At 38.6% G+C, this 21,989-nt stretch overlaps 1 protein-coding gene across 1 annotated transcript; it reads right to left on the bottom strand.

Annotated features, from left to right (window-relative positions):
* Window positions 1-5,263: 5,263 nt before the first annotated feature.
* On the bottom strand, window positions 5,264-19,996 carry PSMC6 (proteasome 26S subunit, ATPase 6). The gene is made up of 14 exons (XM_070942906.1): window positions 19,870-19,996; window positions 14,375-14,454; window positions 13,669-13,708; window positions 13,422-13,474; window positions 12,107-12,174; window positions 11,689-11,803; window positions 11,260-11,347; window positions 9,622-9,683; window positions 9,416-9,539; window positions 8,184-8,245; window positions 7,481-7,601; window positions 7,305-7,385; window positions 6,674-6,745; window positions 5,264-5,745 (listed from the first exon to the last, which is right to left on the bottom strand). The coding sequence occupies exons 1-14, from the start codon at window positions 19,952-19,954 to the stop codon at window positions 5,627-5,629; spliced, it is 1,170 nt and encodes a 389-aa protein (XP_070799007.1). The 5' UTR covers window positions 19,955-19,996; the 3' UTR covers window positions 5,264-5,626.
* Between the last annotated feature and the right edge of the window lie 1,993 nt (window positions 19,997-21,989).

The raw sequence follows: 21,989 nt of genomic DNA, 5'->3' as shown, positions 1-21,989 counted from the left end.
GCATAGAAATTAAATTCACTAGGCCGTGGCCAGGGGGGCTTTTTATCAGGTTCGCCTGATCCGTCAGTTGCAGCCCTTTCTGGACTGCGACGCCTTCCGCACAGTCACTCACGCCCTTGTCACCTCCCGACTGGACTACTGCAATGCTCTCTACATGGGGCTCCCCTTGAAAAGCACCCGGAGGCTCCAACTGGTCCAGAATGCAGCCGCGCGGGTGGTTATGGACGCAACTCGTTGTGCCCACGTGACACCCCTCCTGCACGAGCTGCAGTGGCTCCCAGTGGTCTTCCGGGTGCGATTCAAGGTGTTGGTTACCACCTTTAAAGCGCTCCATGGCATTGGACCTAGATACCTTTGAGACTGTCTTCTGCCACCAGTAGCCTCCCACCGGCCAGTTCGCTCCCAGAGAGAGGGTCTCCTCAGGGTGCCATCGGCCAAATTATGTCGGCTGGCGACACCCAGGGGGAGGGCCTTCTCTGTGGGAGCCCCTGCCCTTTGGAATGATCTGCCCCCAGAAGTTCGTAAAATCTCTGATTTCCGTGTTTCGCTGTGCCCTCAAAACCATGTTGTTCCGCCAGGCTGGGCTATCAATGTAAAGATTTTAAATTGGTTTTAAATGGGATTTTAAATTTGGGGTTTTATAAATTGGCCTATTATTTAATAATTTTAATTATTTTTAATTTTGTCTCTCTTTGTGTTTTTAATTAGGCTGTACACCGCTCTGAGTCCTTCGGGAGAAGGGCGGTATAGAAATAAATTTAATAAATAAATAATAAATAATAAATAAATTCATTGATTTTGATTGTGGGAATATGGCAAGGAAAATTGCAAATCATGATTACGCAACCATGGGATTCTGCAACTGTCATGTGAAGTGGTTGCCAAGTACCCAGATCATGTTTATGTGGTCATGGGGGTGTTGGGACATCTGGAGTTTTGACTGGTTGTAACCGCCGTTGTATTTTCAACTCACTGAATTAATGGAGGATTATGTGTACTCTCTATAAAAGATTCAAGTATTTCTCTTCCTCCAAACTGTTCTTGAGCACTTGGGCAGAGCTGCTGGGGAATAGGAAACAGACCTTCCAAATCTCCTTTGGAAAGCAGCTTATAGACAGAGCCATCAGTTCTGGGTTTGACCAACCAAAGACCAGGCATAATATAAAGACCATACATTTATAAATATCTTCTTTGATAGGAATCAGTGTAATTCCCTTTCCTTTGCTCAGACAAAAGCAGACACATGTCAGTTTTGAAATTCTACAAAATGTGGTTTTCAGTAGCTTTGCAGTAATGTAATAGGAAAGTGGGAACTATATATAGTACTGAATTTTCTCTCCAGGTTTACTTCCCTGCATCTAGTAATAAGGCCCACAACAACTTGCCATAGGAGAACATTCACATTAAAATCATTGGGACAGTGGCTACAAATGTTAAAAGACATAAATGTCTTTTAATACATTCATTAATATTGTATTTGAATTTAATTTCTTTGCTTGCATGTGAGATATGATTGGTTTCCATTTCTATTAAGTGCTCAGTGTACTGTAATCCAAGACCCTGTTCATATGGCCAACAAATAATGAATCTACAAGTACCACTTCCATATCAGTTGGACAAGGCTCAGAGATATTCTAGCACCTACTGGCTTCTTACAGAGATTGACTATTTAATACAGTAAATACTGTAGACATTTTAATGTAAGAACAATTATATCAACCTTCAACTATACATTATCATACAAGGAGATTCTTTCTCTTAAACAGAGCTTGCATTCAGTTAGTTCGAAAAGATGGAAATTGATCTATGAAACAGGAAATCCACAATCCAGATCTTGTGCCAAGACTGTATTAACATTCTGAAAACATTCATTCTATGATGACTTGGTGGCTCAGTGGCTAAGACACTGAGCTTGTCAATCAGAAAGGTCGGCAGTTCGAATCCCTAGTATGTCTCCTGCGTGAGCAGGGGGTTGGACTAGATGACCTCCAAGGTCTCTTCCAACTGTTACTGTTAGACTTCAGTTTCCACAAAGTCAGAATATGTAGGATACTGTATTAGGAAAGACTGATTGTCTTAACTTCAGCCCAATTTCCCCTTTCCAGCAGAATTAATGCTGTACTCTTAGTTGACATATAAAGATTTCTTGCCACAGTTCCAACTTTGTGAAATTAAGCAGGACCATTATCTCACAGGTATTGTTAGGTGGAGCAATGTCCAGCAAAAGGACAGCCTGTCCTCTTGTTCTCCGTTTGACAAGCTTAGTTTAAAATCAATGGCTTTTTGAATTTTCATTAAGGCAGTCAATCTTTTGTGTAGTGTGCTCTTCTAAATTGTCTGCTGCTTTATTCCTTTGTCCATTGATAAACTCAGTGGCCTATATTTACATGTTAATTTACTTGCCGATTCCAGCAATCAGCTTTAATACAGCCCCTTCAAATCCATGATCATTGTGGACTGTAGATCACATGATTCATCATACTTTTCTGGAGTAAAATTTAAAAAGCACTTCATTATCAAGCCTATATTATTGCTAGCACTAAAGATTCATTGGAAAACTATTGTGATTGGAAAACTAGTTATCTGAAACTGGAAAATATAATTTTGAATACATATACCATAGGCCTAATTATTTTTTTTGCTATAATTTTGGTCACAGATAACAAGAAATTTGATGTTAGTGTGTCTTTCTTTCCAGTTGTCCATATCCTCCTTTGCCTGGTAACTTTAGTCAGGGGCTGCAAATTAAATGTAGGGAAATTTCAGGAACCACATTGCCCAATCAAGGAGAAAGTGAACACAGGTAGTCGACTTAGGATCACAACTGGAATCAGAATTTCCATTACTAAGGAAGATGGTTGTTAATTTTACAATCTTTTTTGACACAGTTCGTAAGTGGATCACTGCAGTTATTTAAATGAATCACAGCAAATCCAACTTACCCCACTGACTTGGTTCTCAGAAACCAGCTGAGGTCGCGAAGGGTGATCACGTCAGCCTGGGGCACTGGAACCATCATAAATACATGCCAGTTGCCAAGCATCCAAATTTTGATTATGTAACTGTTGGGATGCCGTGACAGTTGTGTGAGAATCAGTTGCAAGTCACTTTTGTTCGTGCAGCTGTAATTTTGAATGGTTACTGAGCAAATGGCTTTAAGTTGAGGACTACCTATATCAGAAGTGTCAAACTCAATGATCCAGCCTGTGGGGTTCTTAGATCTGGCCCATGGGGCTGCAAAGGACTGTCTCATGGTGCCTCTGCCAGTGAAAACGGAGCTCGCGAGGGCTGCGTGCGGCCCTCCTGGGCTCCGTTTTCACTGGCAGAGGGTTGCAGGAGGCCACTGCAGCTAAAAATTGAGCTTGGGAACCTATTTTCACTGGCAGAGCACTCTGGCCTCCACAGGCACCCCCAAGAGTGATGTCCAGCTGGCCATGCCCACCCTGGACACATATCCTGCCCACAAGGTCAAACACAACCCTGATGCAGTCCTCAATGAAATCAAGTTTGACACCCCTGACCTATATGGTCAAAATAGCGGGAATGTCCAGAATAAACATTTTACAGATCTTTGAATAAATAACGAAGAAAATGGTACAAAAAATGCTTCCTAGGCATCTTCCTATTTTGCCATATGTTCATACAATTTGCTAGGCCAAAGATACCTACCAAGTATTGCAAAATAACAGGCAGTATGAACCCAGCTATTATAGTTTATAAACGATGGTTTATGGTTCAGTATGTGGTATGAATCTGGCTAATTGCGGTTTATCTAATAGACACAATTAACCCACGATGTAGCACAAATATCAAACTCTTCTTTCAGCCTTCACATCTGTTGCAGTTCAAAACCTCATGAAGATACCAAATTAAGAAAAGCCATACACACACACACACACACACACACACACACACACACACACACACACACACACACATTATGGATTTGCTCTTAGGCAATATGTCCTCAAGTATGATCTTTGAAATCCCAGACTCAACTATTTCATAATAATTCATAATATGTTAGGATTAGATGTATGGCTCATTGCATACATTACAATGGGTAGGACTTATATAATACCTTAAACAGTGTAGTTTCTTCCTGTCTTATTATGTTGTGAGCCGTTCCATTAAGTTTCAGGTGAAAATGCTAAGAAAGATCAGGTTGGCAGTATTTTGTGGGTATATCTAGATATCTGAAATATTCCCTTTCTTATTTGAACTATAGATTCCCCTGACTTTGGAAATGAGAATAGATGTTTGCAAGATAGTTCAGAACAAGAACACATGGACATTCTGTTTGTATCTCATCAAAGGCTAGCCACCTACACCTAAATGAAAAGATTGCTAGAAAATAGGCATAAGGAGAGCCCTATCTTAATTTACTCACTGGCAAAAGGAGGGCTAAAGTACATACATGTTTTGTAACCTAACCCCTTACAATAAACCTGGGTGTAACTCTGGGAGAATCCAACTATTTTATTGCTAGCGGCCATTTTTATATTCGGTGCAATATGCTTGGTTCTAGTTTCTTAAATGCTTTAAACCAGTTTTGTAGATGTGTTCATTTACGTTTTGAATGATTATGAACTAGCTCTTGTATGTTTGCTGAGAGAGATTTGCTTAGGGAGTAAGTAATGATTATGTGGAAGACAGAATACAGAAGTTCTAATTAAATATTTTGCTTTGCTTCTTTGGTCTAGGCAGCAATCAGGGTACAGGTGTAACCATAGTAGGCTATTCTGTATTTCCATGTACTTGTATTATAAAAAGCCAAATTTAAGGGAGGCAGTTCTGCCATGAACACAAGATTAAACATATATTTTTTTGGCTTTCATTATTTTGAGCATTCTCAAAGCTGATTTTGTGTGTGTGTGGGGAGGGGGTGTACAATGTAGTTGTGAAGCTAAGAGATCCTGATATGTGCTGGGAATGTGTCCTATGCCTATGTCACAACTTCTTAACTTCATCTTAGAATGGCCCTTAAAGAAAACTAGAAGTCAACCAGGATATTTAAACAGAAAACATGCTACATTTTTAAAATTTATTCATCCCAATGTGTGAAAGATTTAAGCTGGCATATATCAAAAATAAATTGAGAAAAAGTATAACTTCTTCTAATTTTTAAATGCTTTTAGCTTCTCAATTAAAAACACTGTTCTATGAAAAGCAGGGTTGCTTAAGATACCAAAAACTTGTCATGGTCCAACATCAGATGATGTCCCTTCTAATTTATACGATGCTGAGGAACCAATTAACAAACTTGATTTAAACAAGGTGTATTTTACTGTTTCAAAGAGAAAATAATAAATGATATAAAACAAGCATGCCACCTTCAAATCTGCCAGATGAAATCAATATAGTACATTTGATAAAGTCATTATCTGAAAGCAGATTTTATATACTGCACATATGGGGGGTTGAAAAGCCATCTTGTTTTCAGAGGGCCACAAAACTTGTTGCAGCAGACTCCTACCTAATATTAACAAATGGCTGACTGCCATCATTAATACACAGACTTGAAATAATAACACAATCAAGGAATAGTCTGTTTCTCATTTTACCTAGGAAGCCCCCACATTTCCCATGCAGCAGTCACTGTCAGCCATTAACCATGTAATAGCACTTAGATTGGTTTGTAATCCAATTTAGACTCCAGCTTCTTGGAATCCGCAACTTTCCTAACTGCTTTCATGAAGTCTTCCTGAACTACAAAGTCATGATCAGCACGAATAGCAAACATGCCTGCAAAAAGACAGTGTGAAAAACATATATTTATTGGAAACAGCAGGGCCTGAACCCAGACTCTGCACAATAAGCAAGATTTCCTTTGTGAACCACAGGAGATGGAGCTATAATAACTGCATAAAACCATTCCTCATTCCACATAAAATATTTGTGTCAAATACAGGCACTCTTTAACTTATGATCATAATTGAGCCAGGAATTACAACTGTAAAGTCGTGCCAGTCAGTAAGCGGGCTACTACATTACTACATGCCAAATTTTACAACCTTTTATGCGGCAGTTCTTAAATGAATCGGTGCAGCTGTTAAGCAAACACAGCAGTTGTTAAGTAGCTCATTGTCCGTAATGGGTGTTTTTTTTTTTTTTTATTATCAGAAATTAGAAGTAAATGCTGGTTCCTGACAAAATCATCAGGTATTATGATCATGTGACTGCAGGATGCTGCAAATGGCCATAAATGTGGACTGGTTGCTGTGCACCCAAACTGTGATCATATGACTGCAGGGGTGGTGGTAGCCATTGGATCTTCAGACCTGGGGAGGTCTGCCAGAACTTTGGTCACTAAACAATTGATCATAAGTTGAATACTACTGTAAGGTTTATTTTAAATTATTACACATCCCTGATTTAGCTCTCACACCAGGTTTGGCATGGCAAGTTAAGGACTTCATTCCACCAGTGGTGGGACCAAACCCACCTTGAGAGAGGCTTTCAAGAGTTTGAAAGAGTTGAACCTGCAGTTTTAAATATCTATTTTAGCCCTTAAACCACTCAAGCCAAAGAAATACAAAAAAGCCTCACCCACCAGGTGTGCAGGTGTGGATGCACTGGCAGCCACACAAGAGAAAATCGTATGCCACAAGTAGACACTCTTTTGTGCCCTATGTTAAGCTAAGAACTAAGGAAAATAGAAAGAATTCATTACCTGCTTCAGTACAGACATTTCTTAGATCAGCACCATTAAATCCATCGGAAAGCTTCACAATTGCTTCATAGTCTAATAGTGAGAATCAAATTGCTAGGTTAATCAGAACTGTGACCCAAAAATACTAAAGAATCTCAGGATCTTTTCACTATCAAGCTTCAGTGGAGTGAGCAAGCAAATCAAATTGATGCTGACTGGAGTACTGCAATTTTAGAGCTATACAATAATATGAGAACACTATTTTGAACTAGTTGAAGGTTCTTCAAAACTCCCCTTTCAAGATCATATTTACAATAGGCTGTTTGGAAGTGTACTATACTATTTCCAAAAGTAAGATGAATACAATTCTGGAAGCAGGGGCAACCCATGGAGCATTTCTAAATTGCTCTTTATAGATTATGCTGTTCTAAACTTCCAGGAGGAAAAGGAAATTATATAAAATGAATAAACACAGTATGTAAGTGTTTCAGAAAAAAATAAAGGACTATACTTTAAAAAGCTATTGTATGACTGACAATTTCTGCCCCAAACAGTCCAAAATTTTACAATGAATTATATTAAATATTTATGTACTGAACAGGAACTGTATAAAACAATGCTTTAAGATGCGAACGTGGTCTTGGGAACTTACCTATTTCTCCATGTTTAGTTATAGGTCCAGCATGGATTTTCAGGATGTCTAACCTAGCTTGTTCATTTGGCAAATCAATATCTAGGTGAAAAAAGCGTGTTTTTTTTTCAATTACCAATTTTGCTTGCATACCAAACAAAGCCAAAGGTTCATGCTGGCACACTGAATTTACTCACGAATCTTCCTGTCTAATCTTCCAGGTCGCAACAATGCTGGATCTAGAGTATCTGGTCTGTTTGTAGCCATTATCATTTTGACTCTGTGTAAAGTATCAAATCCATCCATCTGATTCAATAACTGAAAAATATTGCAAGGAAGCATAGGCTTTAGTGAACTTTGGTATTTTTCCACCACAAAGTTGATTCCAACAAGACAATTAAGAAAAATGTATTGACAGTTGTTGTTTTGGACAGCATTTGTCACATTTCAGAAGCACAGGACTTGGGATATTAAGACACAACCTTAGAATCCACAAGAATTTTAATTCTTGGTTAGAAACAGCATTTATGGAAGTTGTAATTTTTGCAAAAATGAAAATATGAGCTTGTTCCTCTGGCCAGAGCAGTTGTCAATAGGAACTTTATATAAAGGTGATTTAATTTAAGAAGTTTTGATTTACCAAGTGAAAGAAAAGTTTCTCTCTTGTAAAATACCTGGATACAGGAAAAGCCTGGATACATAGTAATTTTAAAAAGTTACTTAATCATCTCTCCATTTATATAACTGGACAATATAAAGCCACCATTTTATTCAAAATAAAAAGTAACAGCACACCCAATACAGTATAGAAAATCAAACCAATCTCAATATTTCACTTTTTGGTTGCCTGCCTAAAACTAGTATTTGAAGGATACCAGACTTAACATATGTAAGTTTTACCTCCATTAAAGTTCTCTGGATCTCTCTATCAGCTGAAGTTCCCTCAGAAAAACGGCGACCACCTAAAGAAAAGAGCATGGAAGAGTAGTTGGTATCTCACCAAGCAGAACATTCGACATAAGGTTTTAATTTAGAATATAGCCAAATATCAAATAATATCCAGTATTTCCAAAAATGTCTGATGATAGTTGACTTACATAGGCGTTAAGATTTAAAAGGTATTTGCCCAAAGAATAAACCAGTTTTAATTGCAACTCCTCTCCCTCCTTTGGCATGAAAGCCTGATGGGTGACTTTGGACCTCTGTCTCAGCTCAACCCACCTCACAAGAGTTGTTGTCTCAAATGGAGGAGAAAGGAGAATTAAATATGTTGGCTGTCTTGAGCTATTTATAAAAATAATAAATGCAGGTTAAAAATAAAATAAATAGTATCATGAAATTTTTGCTGAATAAAGCTCAGTGCTAAGGAGAAATGATCGAACTTTATTGGGTGCCAGTTTTCCAAGACAGAAAGAGAGAGAGGGATAGACACGGAGCAACAATAGAAAGATTGTTATATACTTTGTGGATCAGAGATGGGAAATCCAAGGGATTTGATTCACAGGCAGGATTTTTTTGAGGAAGTGAGGCAGATGTTAGACAGGGAACAAAGGCTGTTCCATTGTAAAACTAAAATCACACCTTTGTGACAAATGGAATTTTGAGACAGCCAGGCGCCCATGCGTGGTTATTATTACGGGCTCCATCATTAGATGAGCCTTTGGAGGATGGGTGAGAACTTTCTTTTCATGTACAAGTAGAGGAAACATGTACAAGTGCAGGAACAGCAAAGAGAGATGAGAGAAAGTGTTTGCAACAGGAGATAAAAGGGGAGGAGGAGGAGGACAGAAAGAAAAGACAAAGAAAAAGGTGGTGGGAGAGTTTGGAGAAGTGTTTGCAGTTTTATTATTTTTCCATCACAATGGATTCCAGTAAGTTATGTTCCAGAATGGCTGCTGATAGCCATTGTAGTAGTAACATACTACTGTACTGTAGTAACATACTGGACTTTAAGGGTCACAGATCTTTGGTATAGTGAGATGAGTAGTTACATTGTTGACGTTTTTCATTTTCAACTCCTGCTAAATTCACTTTCCCTTTTCAGTCTTGAAATTGGAGGAACACAGCAATTCTTTGAGCAGCTAATTAAAAAAAAAAACATTCTTCAGATTTTAAGCAGCCTGCATCCTTACCAATAGCATCAATTTCATCCATGAAGATGATACAGGGCTGATGGTCCCTGGCATAGTTGAACATTTCTCTGATCAGCCGAGCGCTTTCCCCAATGTATTTGTCTACAATGGAACTAGACACAACCTGTGAAAAAATTATCAATAAGTGGTGCTTGAAAGTCAAAAAGGTTTGGGCTAAGAGTTCAGAAATAAACCATTATTTTTACCTTTAGGAAATTGCAGTCTAGCTGACTGGCAACAGCTCTAGCCAGGAGAGTCTTCCCTGTTCCTGAAGTGACAATGTACCAAAGATGGTTCAAGAAATAAAGAATCAACGTTACAGACATATAGTTGAGGTTACATGGTGAAGCAGTACAGTGCACAGACCTTCAAGGGCCTGGCTTCAGCCTTTGGTGGCATACTGGGGCTGAACTCGTAAAGTGGATAAAACCATTTTAATTACCCACAATTATTCAACCAATTTGTTTTTAACTATTTTCCCCTTTAACTCCATTAAAATTTACAAGCCAGCAATTTGTGCTGGGGATGGCACTTTTACTGAAATGAAATATGGGCCTGGGACAAGAAAACCTAAATTTATAAAGAAAAAAAAAATCTTGATAGATTTGGAAAATCCTGTTCTCTCAACCTGGGATGACCTTTAACCAAAAAGTACATTTCCATGTCCCTTTCTCGTGAGACAGGAGTATATTAAATCTTGTCTAAGAAATTAAAAATAAAACCATTTTTCCAAAAAAGATTTTAAAAGCTCTAAATAAAATACACAACTGTATAGGACTGAAACAATCCTAAATACCCAAATATCCAAAATAAAATCCTTGCAACAAAAAGCTTCAGTATTCAATCAGCTCTAGTTCAATCTTTTTTATTTCTGGCATCTGCCATAAGTCTACTTCATTTTTCTTAGCCTAATTCAGAACATAAGGGGTAAGGCCATATGCTTGAAATAAGCAGCCCACGTGGTTTCCAGATAGAATAATACCCCTCAGAGTTTGCATTTGATATATTCTGAACCAAATCAGATTACCGTATTTTCCAGACTATAAAACGCACTTCCCCTCCCCCCAAAAAAGTGGGTGGAAATGTCTGTGCGTCTTATAAAGCGAACGTTGCCAAAGCTCTGTCCACTCCCCAGCCCCCACCCTTCGGCTTTTGCCTCCCAACAATTTGCCTCCTTACAGCAAACAGCCTGGTCAGCTTCAGCACAGCCTGATTTAGCAGGAGCAGCTGATTGCCAGTTGGATCAGCCTCCCGGAATACTGAATGCTGCCTGGAACAGGCTGAAAACGGGATGCACGGAGGCAATAGGTGGCGGCGATCCCCGCAGCCTGGAACAGCTGATTGTTGGTATTCCGGGAGGCTGATCCAACTGCCAATTAGCTGCTCGTGCTAAATCAGGCTGTGCTGAAGCTAACCAGGCTGTTTGCTGCAAGGAGGCAAACTGCTAGGAGGCAGAGGCAGATTTTTTTTCCTCCCCAAAAGCTTGGTGCGTCTTATAGTCCGGAGCGTCTTATAGTCCGAAAAATATGGTATATTTTTCTTTGTGAAATTATATTGTGTCTTTCTTTGTGAAATTGCTTATAGTATGTATGGGGGAAGGGGATGATAGTTGAGCATTTATGCCAAAGATTCTGAAGACACATCAACTTAATTCTGTCTTTTATCTTCCAGGATCTTCTTAGAACTTGTAAACTTACACTTGGACTTGATAGCATAGAAAACATCTATTTGTGCATGAACTAAGAATGTGCAATTGAGCTGGTCTGAAAATAAATATCCCACATGATGTACCACTTTGCTAAGGCATAAGAGACAGCCATACAAACTTATTAAAGTGAGCCTACCTGGTGGGCCATACAGCAAGCAGCCTTTGGGAGGTATAATCCCCACGCGTTGGAATAATTCTGGATTTGTCAGGGGTAACTCTATAACCTGCAAAGAGGAAAATCTGTTTTGTGCTCAAGTAATTCAATGTGCACCAGAAATTACAAACTTTGTGTCATTTATACAATCTTCCTTCTAAAACTCTCAAAAACAGTCTGTAGTCTTTTACACTTAGATTTCTTTGAAACAAACTCACTGCATTGTGAAGTGCAGTTAAAGCTTCTAGTTTTAAATTTTAAAACCTAAGCAATTCCATTTATGTATTTTCTTGATGTTCTGCAATGGGCATCTAATTGACTCCGCAGAATCAAACATATTTTCCTCTTGCAAAGATATGAGTAGCTTAGCCATAACTAATATACAGGCTGGTATAAGAAAGAAACATGTACCTCTCTTAGTTCCCTGATTTGTTCTGACAGTCCACCAATCTCAGAATAAGATACATCTCCAGGATCTTCGTGAGACATGTTGTAAACAAGTGGATCAACTTCTCTTGGCAAATATCTAAATATGTGAAGCAATTCCAGTTATCCGATCAGATGATACTGCACCAGTGATTTTTTTTTAAAAAAACTAATTTCCAAATAATATTTTCCCCACCCAATGAAGACAAATAAGTTACTAAGTTGTATCATGGTCTCCCAAAAGGTGCATAAAACTTGCACAAAAAGGAAGAATCCTAAGCAAAGCCTTTGGCTCATATTTCCTCCTCCCCCTTCCTTCCTGTATAATGAAGAAAGGGATGTTGCTTTCCATCCTTTTGATTTCTCTCACCTCCAATCTAAACATATGAAGGCAATATTTTACCTCATAATTGTTAAAGTGGTCATATCCAACGCAACTCTCGTCCCAGGTTTTAATTTGCTTTTATCAAGCTGGAGGCAAAAAAGGCAATTATTAAATTTGCAGCAGCATTATGCCAAAGATATATTCAACCAGGAAATATTCACTTTGTATTAACTATACTATTTTGGGGGCCGGGAGGGAGGACCCAAAAATATATTCAACGGAGTATGTATAATAATGAATAAAAGCACAATAAATCCCGTTCAAATAATAGCAAACAACAATCAAAGTTGAAAATGTGCTGCTCGTACAAAGATGATTACTTTTTTTCCACAGCAGGTGGATATAGGCTGGACAATTTTCACACATCCAGCCTATGCCTACAAAAATAAATTAGGCATTGGTAGTTGCTTAAGTAGGACTCCAAGCCAGAATTTAGTGGCTACAACTTTAAATTCTATTTTGAGAAACCGACTCATAAACAAGATCTAGGTAGTCTTCAGTTTACAACCCTATTTAGAACCGGCAACTCTACCACTAAGCAAAACAGTCACTGAATGGGAAATCATGCTACCACAATTGTGTTTTTCAGCTGGAAAGAGATAGGACTAGTCAGTTTCACTTTTGGCTTTTGTTTGCCTTCTAACCACTCCCACACTACTTGGAATGCTGGAGCCCCTGCTTACTACCTTGTACACATTGAAAGCAATATAATCATGCTAGCAGCCCAAAGTTGGGAGCCATGGGTGTGATACACAAACAGCTTACTCTCTTTTGAAATCCCTCTCACCAATCTGTCTGTTTTGAGTGATGTAGGGGGGAAGGGTAAGGCAAAGGAGAAATTGACTATAGAAATCATTTGCTTTCTTTCTCCTCCCTCGCCCTCCCAAGAAAAGCAAGCTGTTTGCTTTTTCAAAAGCAATGTGATCAGCCAGCTATGGGAAAAGGTCAGACAAAGGAGAGTCCTACAGAAATTGTTTAGTTTTTTTCTGTATTTTCTCCTCCCCAATAGAGCAGAGAGATTGGAGAAAAAGAGATTTCAAGAGAGTATTATTTGCATAACATGCCTATGGTCCTAGCACCAGATTACCAGCATGACTGCATTGTTTTCAACGTATAGAACAATAAAGTTTACTTTCTTGCAATTCCTATCTTCAATCTCTCTGCTCTGCCAGGGGAAAAAGAAAAAACATAGCTCAAGCACAGGACTGATTGTAATGATGATCATGTGACTGAGGACACTACGAAGATCAAATGGGTTGTAAAGTTATTTTGTGAGCACTGTTGTAACTTCAATCACTGAACAAATGTTCAGTAAGCTGCTACTCATACTCACCTGACGACGACAGCCAACTACATATCTTGGTCCATTTGTTGCTTTGACAATGACTAGGAGTAGCAAAGAAAAGCAGGTGAGCACATGTTATTCAACCATGATTTGAACAACAAAATAAAAACCCCAACCAGAAATTTTAAAATAATTTACGTGCCATTATAATTATGCTACTCATGCTTCAAATCCAAAAGTTATTTTAATTTTGATAGAAAAGAAAAGTAATAAAATGGTATCCCCATGTACTTACATTTCTCTTCTGTTAATTGTTTAAGAACCTCACCAACAATCTATTTTAAAGGAAATGGAAAAATACACTGTTACTATAATCTCCCTGCCTGCCCGTTTGAATTTCTGAAATGCATAAGATCACTTGGCCTTGATATAAAGTCAGGATGCCATTAGTGACCATCATACACAATTAGGACTACTATTCAAAGGGAATGAGACAGCTGCCTCAAGCAGCACCTCTCAGTGTTGTGAAAAGGCAACAAAGTATTAGTTGGAACAGGATATCATTTGTTGCTGGATTTAAGGCAATAACATTTCTGGAGAATGTATGAGTACTTCAGATCTCCCATGAACAGCTAAGCCAAGGAATCCTCCATGAACTCTGGGAGGTATCCATTAAAAACACACAATGTTGACATTTGTTCCTCAACAAAAAGCCAATCACAATTCTCAGAAAATTTGCTTTCTTACAGCGGTCCCCAACCTTTGCCTCTTAGCCGCCCAGCTTAGGGGAGGAGGGAACTGTGTCATGTGAGTGGCCTGCCAGTGTACATGAGCGCACATCTCAACTTGCGCAAGTTGAGCTGCATGCACATGTACACGCACACAGGCATACCACTCACACAGCCCGGTTCCGAATAGGCCATGGCCCGGTAGTGGGCCGCAGCCCAGGGGTTAGGGACCCCTGCATTAAACAACAGTTTATTCACTGCATGAGCGCTCACCTGTCCAACACTTTGTAGAGCTTTGAGGTCATTTTCTGATTTCTCATACTGCTTGGTAAGTTCCTTCAGTTGTTCCCTTACTAAGATAGAAGGATACAGCTTTCAGGTAAAATTCATACAATACATGCTAATAGCTGATACTGTCTGTTCTTCCATTTCAATCCTTGGGGGGGGGGGAATTAAGATGCAAAATTTTATGGTAGACCATTGTATAGTACATTAAAAGTGTCTTCCCTATGTTTCTTCCTATTGTATATCTATTGTATACAATAGACAGACAAGTGGTACATTCAGGGTAGTCTCTTATCCTTATCAGGAAGCAGAAAGTAGAATTTTTCTCAAATTCATTTGTTTTAAACCCATTTTAAAGGAATACTTGGGAGATACTTATGGATGGGAGAATCAAGAATGAAGGGATAAAATTCCTTTTATTTACTGTGTTTCCTATGCAGAATTCATCTTTGTGCCAATATATTAAATTCTGCTCATGTTTTTAGCAGGTTGCTGCTGCATAGACATTGGGAGTTCAGCAGCATACAAATTGTAATAATCAATAAATTAAAAGTTTAACATTTTCTAGACAACTGAAGAAGAGACAAAGGAATTGGCTCTCCCATGTTTACTCTAATAAATGTATAAGAGTTTGTTAAAGAGTTAAAACTGTAGGAACCAAAAGGAGGCAGTAACTTGGAATCTTAAATTCATACTGCAGAATAAACATTGAGGGGATAGTCATATATAGATGGTAGACTTCAGGAATTACATTAGAAATAGAAATTAATAAATAGAATATTATTAGCAAATAACTTCTAATTTCAACAAGCTTCCATGGGTGAGATCTCATGGAAAACTTTCCTCTGATCAAAGGGACAAGAGAGTTAAGAATTTCTCAAAAATAAAATACTGAAAGTGCAATTGGATACCACTTCAATGAGAAGGAAAAAATGGGAAGCAGCTTAGGAACCTATTTGGAAGGATCTACTAGCCAAAGAACCACTGCTGGAAATGGAAGATCACCAAGAAGGTATATTAGCAAGTAGGTATTACCTGAGGGGAAAAAAACCAAAAAAGCCGAAAGGAATTTAGATTCACAGGAGAAGTTGAAAGCAACAAAAAGGTCTCTTTTTTGCAGTGAAGGAGTGGGCCCACTGGTAAGAGAAAATGGTAAAAAAAATAAGAAGAGGGCAGAACTCCTCATCTTCTACTTTGTTTTCTCCTCATAAAAACCTAAGGGAAATAACTGACCGAAGAAGAGAAGAGTAACCCAAGGTCAGTTAAGGGATATTTAGGGACCACCTGCATGCCATAACTGAATTTAAGTCTCAAAAGCCAATTGTCTCCAAAAATCTTGAAGAAATTCACAGATGTCATTTCTGAAGTTCCTTTCTGTGATCTTTGAGAAATCATGGAGGATGGACAGAGGGCCGAAGAGTCAGAAAAGGGTACTCTCCTATCTTTTTAAAGCTTTTTTAGCTTCAGTGTCTGAATACTATGAGGGTCTGGATGGGGAAAAATAGGTTGAAACTCACCCCTAGCAAGACAGAGTGGCTGTAGATTTAAAAACCGACTGGGGTCGAATAATACCAATTTTAGTTCATGATGGGATTCTGCTCCTCCAGAAAGAGCTGATGCACAATCTAGGGGTGCTTCTGGACTGTCAGCTGCTACTGGAATAACAGATGCAATTCAGGTTGTTGGTGACAATCTACCTGTCCAAAATATGCCTTTAGAGTGCATTTCCTGTGAGGAGAATCTACCCTAAATGTGGTGTGATAAGAGGAAACATGGAGATCAGGTTTCTCTGCCAGAGCTTCTCTCTGGTGCAATATTGTCCCATCAGAAATAAGAACTGCATCATCATTCCTAGCACTCAGGAAATTTAAAATATGAATATGCTTGGTGAGTGAGTAAAAAATGAGATTTGTAACAGTAACAGAGTTAGAAGGGATCTTGGAGGTCATCTAGTCCAACCCCCTGCTCACGCAGGAGACCTGGGATTCGAACCGCCGAACTGCCGACATTTCTGATCGACAAGCTCAGTGTCTCAGACACTGAGCCACCTAGTTTGACTGAGTTGAGATGATTCTGGCTGCTTTGGTGTTATTGATTAAACTGAATTTGTATTAGCATTTATTATTTATTTGTATGTAAGTATTTATGTGGGGTGGTACAGCGGCTCATCGGTTAAGATGCTGGGTTTGTCAGCCGAAAAGCCGGCAGCCCAGGTTCGAGACCAGAGCACTACGCAACTGGCTGGGCTTCCATCCTTGCCCCAGCTCCTGCCCACCTAGCAGTTTGGAAGCATGCCAATGCAAGTAGATAAATAGTTACCACTTGGGTGGGAAGGTAACAGCACATTGTGGTGTCATACTTGACTGTGGAAATGTCTTTGGACAGCACTGGCCAAATGGCCTTGAAATGGACATTATTTTTAATGTAATTGTTTTTTAAAAATGCAAAATTTTACACACACACACACTTTTACATTTTTTAACAATTATGTATTGTTATGTATAGTTTTGTATTCTTTGTTATAAATCTTTTTATAGTTGAGTGACTGAAATGACATAAAAACATTTGTAATAATAGGAAAAATATGACAACGTGGCCAAAATTCTGGAATAAATTATTAAGGATTTGCTTTGTGAGCATTTAGAAAAGAATGTCTTGATTTATTTATTTTATTTATTTATTAAATTTATATACCGCCCTATTCCTGAGGGACTCAGGGCGGTGAACAGCGAACGATAAAAATACATGTAATACAAACGTTAAAAAAAAAAACCAATTAAAATATACTAAACACTCTGGTCCTAGATAATTCAAGACATCCCAGTTTAAAACAAAATCAAAAGCAATATAAAGGGAAAGTTAGGCCAGGCCCTGCCTGCTGAAACAGGAATGTTTTGAGGGCACGGCGGAAAGTGCGCAGATCCGGAATCCTCTGTATCTCTGGGGGGAGCTCGTTCCAGATGGTGGGTGCCCTCACAGCAAAGGCTCTCCCCCTGGGGGCCGCCAGTCAACACTGTTTGGCTGACGGCACCCTGAGAAGCCCCTCTCTATGGGAGCGTACTGGGCGGTGAGAGGCTATTGGTGGCAGAAGGCGGTCTCATAAGTACCCCAGTCCTTGACAGAAAGATTGACAGAAACCAAGCATGGAGTTATTGAGAATAAATCACACCAAATCAACATTATCTTTTTTTTGATACAGCAAGTAGCTGTAGTTGACCACAGGGAAGCAGTGGACATAGTATATTCGATTTCTGAAATAGTTCAACAAAGTCCCTCATGAAATTCTAGCAAAGATGACAAAAAGAGAAGACTATACTACCATTTGGCTGGTTCAATAATGACAGACAAAAATGGTATATGAATGGCTCCATGTCAAAATAAAAGGAAGTATTCAGTGGTATATCATAGGTCCTGTACAGTGCAACATAGTTAAAAATGATTTGGATGAAGATTAGGAAATGATCATCACATTTGCTAACAACACAAATATAGGGGAATAGCAAACACCTCAAATGACAGTATCAAGATTCAGGAAGAACTTCACAAACAAGAACAATGGACAGTAGCCAGCAAGATGATTTTTAAGAGAGGCAAAGGTAAAATCCTACATCAAAGTTATCTGTTAAAAATAAGAAAACTCAAAGCATGAGTATAGGATGGGAGGACCATAGTGGACATGTGAAAGGGACCTTGGTGGATTACAAACCCAGATATTGGCCAACAGCATAACACAACTGCAAAGAAAGCAAATGTAATCTTTGGCTGCATCAACAAAAGTACAGAACACTGTCAAGATCAAGAATAGCATTTATTCTTCTCTAGAATGTATCCAGTTCTGGGCGTTACATTTTAGAAATGGAAGGAGTGTATTCAGAAGACAATAACCAAGATGAGTAAGGAATTGAAAGAAAAAACCAATAAGGAATAAAGATACTATGTACATTTAACCTGAGGAAGAGAAAAGTAAGGAGAGAATTGATAGTTGTTTTCAAATATCTAAAGGACTATAGTATTATGTAAAAAGGCAGAATTGTTCAGTTGTTCCAGAAAACAGAAATTGGATAATTGGATAATATTTGATTCCAACACAGGACAAAGGAGGATAAAATGATCTCCATGGTACCTTCTAATTCTTACATTCTGCAGTTGTTAATGTTTCTATGATATGTTTCAGCCCAACTATCTCATTTTCTCCAAATTTTGCAACATCTCAACTTTCTTCTATATAACATATGCATGTGGGCCTGAGTTGCTGTAGGTAGGTAAGGAGGCCTACTGGCACCTGCTGCAAGTCACCTTCTCTCAGTCTGTTTTCTTCTGCACAACAAGCACACATTTCCACATGGTTAACACATATTTTTAGATACCTGGCATTGGTTTTTAAAATTTTATTTGGCTTTTTTATTTTGGTGGGAGGTTTCTATTTTTCATTCTGTTTAGTTTCTGTTAGCTCATAAAACTGTAGCTCATTGACTGTCTTTAGTATTTCATTTCTTATTTACCTTTTGTACTGTATTTTGCTTATTTTTGTCATCTTTGTTACCGTAGCATTTTTCAAAGCAGTTGTCTGAGTCTATTGCATATTACATGTAAATCTGGAGGAAATGTGTGCAGAAATTGAAAGTCAAAGGAACAAGGTAATTTGTTTTTGTTCCACACATAAACCTGTTATCCCTCTACTTTCCTTTTTATATTTCTTATTCTTTCATTTATGTTCCTTTAAGATTCACGAAACAAAATTAGACCCTTGTTTTTTTGTTGTTTGTTTTTTTTTAAATAAACCTGTTTCAGGTAGGTGCATATATTACAAATGCAGGGTTTAATAATGGATTGTTGAATAAACCACAATTCTCTGGATTCACAAATCTATTAAAACTATGAGCCATGATTTTCAAGCTATTATGATTACACAACATACTACACTAAACCCCAACCGATATTTCTCATCCTTGTGAATTTTGTGCTGAAATAGGATTTAGATTTCATTCTCAGCCATAAAAGTTCACAAAATCTGACAGTCCCTTAAAGTCGTCATCTTAACCTACTTCACGGGATTGTTACTATTGGGAGAGAAATGGAAGAAAAAGAAGGCTACATATTCTAATGTGGGCATCGGAAGGAGTGGCAGGATAGAAATGCCATGATTAAAATGAAATAATTTATTTTATCAAAATGTGGAACAGCCCATCTCACTCACAGAGCGATTCCAATGTGCCCTCCCAACCTGAGGGTCAATTGCACTGACCGCAGTGAGCAAATCTCCCTAAGGAAACATGCACAGGATCTGAGTGGGGGAAAAAAAATATTATATGGAAAAATATACTTTTCGCTCCAACGCCTCTTCCCCACCCTCTTTGACGTGAGATTATTATTATTGTTATAATTAAGAAATCTGGTTCTTTGGGGATCCCGAGAGAGAGAGACGAAATCAGGGAGGCGCACAGAGACCAGGCTTCCTTCTCCGTCACCGAGCAGCCACTCACGCTCCTTGAGGCGCCCATCGATCTCCTTGTGCTCCAGCAATTTCTTGCGATAGTCCTGCAGTGCCTTGTCTCGCGGCTCCGCCATGATGATGAGACGAAAGCCGAGCTATGCCGGTGGTAATGCGCAAAGGACGCCGGGAATGACGGCCCAAACAGGAGAAGCTGCTTCCTCTTTCCGGGTGCTGGGATTGCTGCTTCTGCCAGAGCGCCCCCTGTTGACCTGGAGGGGAACCGCTTAGACACGGAAAAGGGAAAAACGACACGTATGCACCTTGAGCGTGATCAACAGAATTCGCCAATCTTCGTGAAAATGCGATACCGATAAATGGTTTAGATTTAAGACGGTTCATTATCACTTGGGGAAATGTAGGAAACTGAGTGATGGATGTAGGCCATATGTATAAATAATTCTCCATTCTTTACGATTTATATTGATATTATATTGATATTTATATTGTATCCTTACCATTTATATTGATATTGTTTCCTGATTGCTTATTTGTACCCTATGGCTATCATTAAGTGTTGTACCTTACGCTTCTCGATGAATGTATCTTTTATGTACACGGAGAGCGAGCCTATGCACCAAGACAAATTCCTTGTGTGTCCAATCACACTTGGCCAATAAAAAAAATTCAATTCTATTCTATTCTATTCTATTCTATTCTATTCTATTCTATTCTATTCTATTCTATTCTATTCTATTCTATTCTATTCTATTCTATTCTATTCCATTCCATTCCATTCCATTCCATTCCATTCCATTCGTTATTCCTGGGGTATAATGTTTTTTGCAAATTCAGACGGTTATACACCATGGTATTATTGATGGGAGAATGCATGGCTTTGTTATCAATCTCCTTTTTCAAAAAAAAAACAAAAAACCAACCCTCTGAATATTGTTTATGTTTATTTTCCCATACGTTCCAAATTATCAGCATATAATTCAAAATAATACAGACGACTGCAACAAGGCAAAAGTAACTTCTGTTCCAGAACAAAATCAATATGTAAATTGAATTCTGCCCACAAAGGAACCGTTATGGCACTTGTTCTCACTTGCATTTTGAGTGCCATATCCAACATAAAGCTGAAACCATTTTTAAAAAATAAAATATGCAAGGTTACTCAAGATCCAAAACAAATCATCAAACTGAGTGTTGAATTAATTATAACTTTATAGAATAACATTGATTGTTGATTAATCATGTCCGTGTCTTAGCCCTCTGTTCCCGTTCTGGTTTTCAGATGATGTAATGTTGGAGCCATTGCTAATGCATTTGAGCCCATCTACCTTGCTGCTATTTATTCTTGTCTTTTCTTTCATTGCAGTTTTTCCATCATAGTACATTCTTCAAGAAAACTAGCTAGAATTAAAGTTTCCAAAATGTGATTTTATAGCCTGATTATATATGCCTCTAATGAGAACTCAGGATTGATTGATTCTGTGAATTGTCCGTCATTGTCTATCGATCTGATCTTTGTAAAATACAGGAGTGGTTTATTTTGGTTTTATACCTGCATGCCTTTGCCATGGTTTTGTTTTTGTTTTTTTTTGGTCTTTTAATGACCCCGTAGTCCCTTACAGCGGGTTGGAGTCGGGGCAACTGAGTGGAGCTAAGTGTTTACTGGCTGGATATTCTACCTATTACTAATGCAGAGTTCGTAGCAGATAATTTACTCATTGTGCCCAGAGAGAGAAATATCTGCCGCTACCTAGGATCGAACTCATAGCCTCTTGATTCTCACACCTCTAGGCCACTGTACCACTCAGTGCCTTTGCCATTGTCACTAAAATAATCATTCCCCCTCCGCATCTTCCTACATTGCTGCACCCCAATATAAGCAGCTGTTTGCTTTAGCTTGGATGACCTTCATGCCTTGGGTGGTCCTGCTGGAATTATATACTGTTAGTATGCACACCTGGTGTTCTTCACTCATCCCTCCCAGGAACACCATTGCAAGCTGTCCAGAGTTGACATGGATGGCATATACTGTAAATTAAATAATTGAATGGATGAATGATGAGGCAGCATAGTAGGACTTGAGAGGGGCTAAAATAACATACATCCCATCAGCCTTCATATACTTGAACATTCCAATTACTTCTCCCAATTACT

The sequence above is a fragment of the Pituophis catenifer genome, unplaced genomic scaffold (genome assembly GCF_029215685.1).
Source record: "Pituophis catenifer annectens isolate HBS135680 unplaced genomic scaffold, rPitCat1.0.hap2 SCAF_1, whole genome shotgun sequence".
NCBI classification, from domain to species: domain Eukaryota; kingdom Metazoa; phylum Chordata; class Lepidosauria; order Squamata; family Colubridae; genus Pituophis; species Pituophis catenifer.
This window is presented reverse-complemented; position numbering and strand designations above follow the sequence as displayed.

What these genes read in the sequence shown, in the direction of transcription:
- PSMC6 (XM_070942906.1), bottom strand. Translation starts at nt 19,954, where the DNA reads ATGGCGGAGCCGCGAGACAAGGCACTGCAGGACTATCGCAAGAAATTG. An exon ending in ACCACTTTAACAATTATGAG is followed by an intron (nt 11,804 to 12,106) that starts GTAAAATATTGC and finishes TCACATATTTAG; the next exon opens with ATATTTGCCAAGAGAAGTTG. An exon ending in TAGACTGCAATTTCCTAAAG is followed by an intron (nt 9,540 to 9,621) that starts GTAAAAATAATG and finishes ATTTTTTCACAG; the next exon opens with GTTGTGTCTAGTTCCATTGT.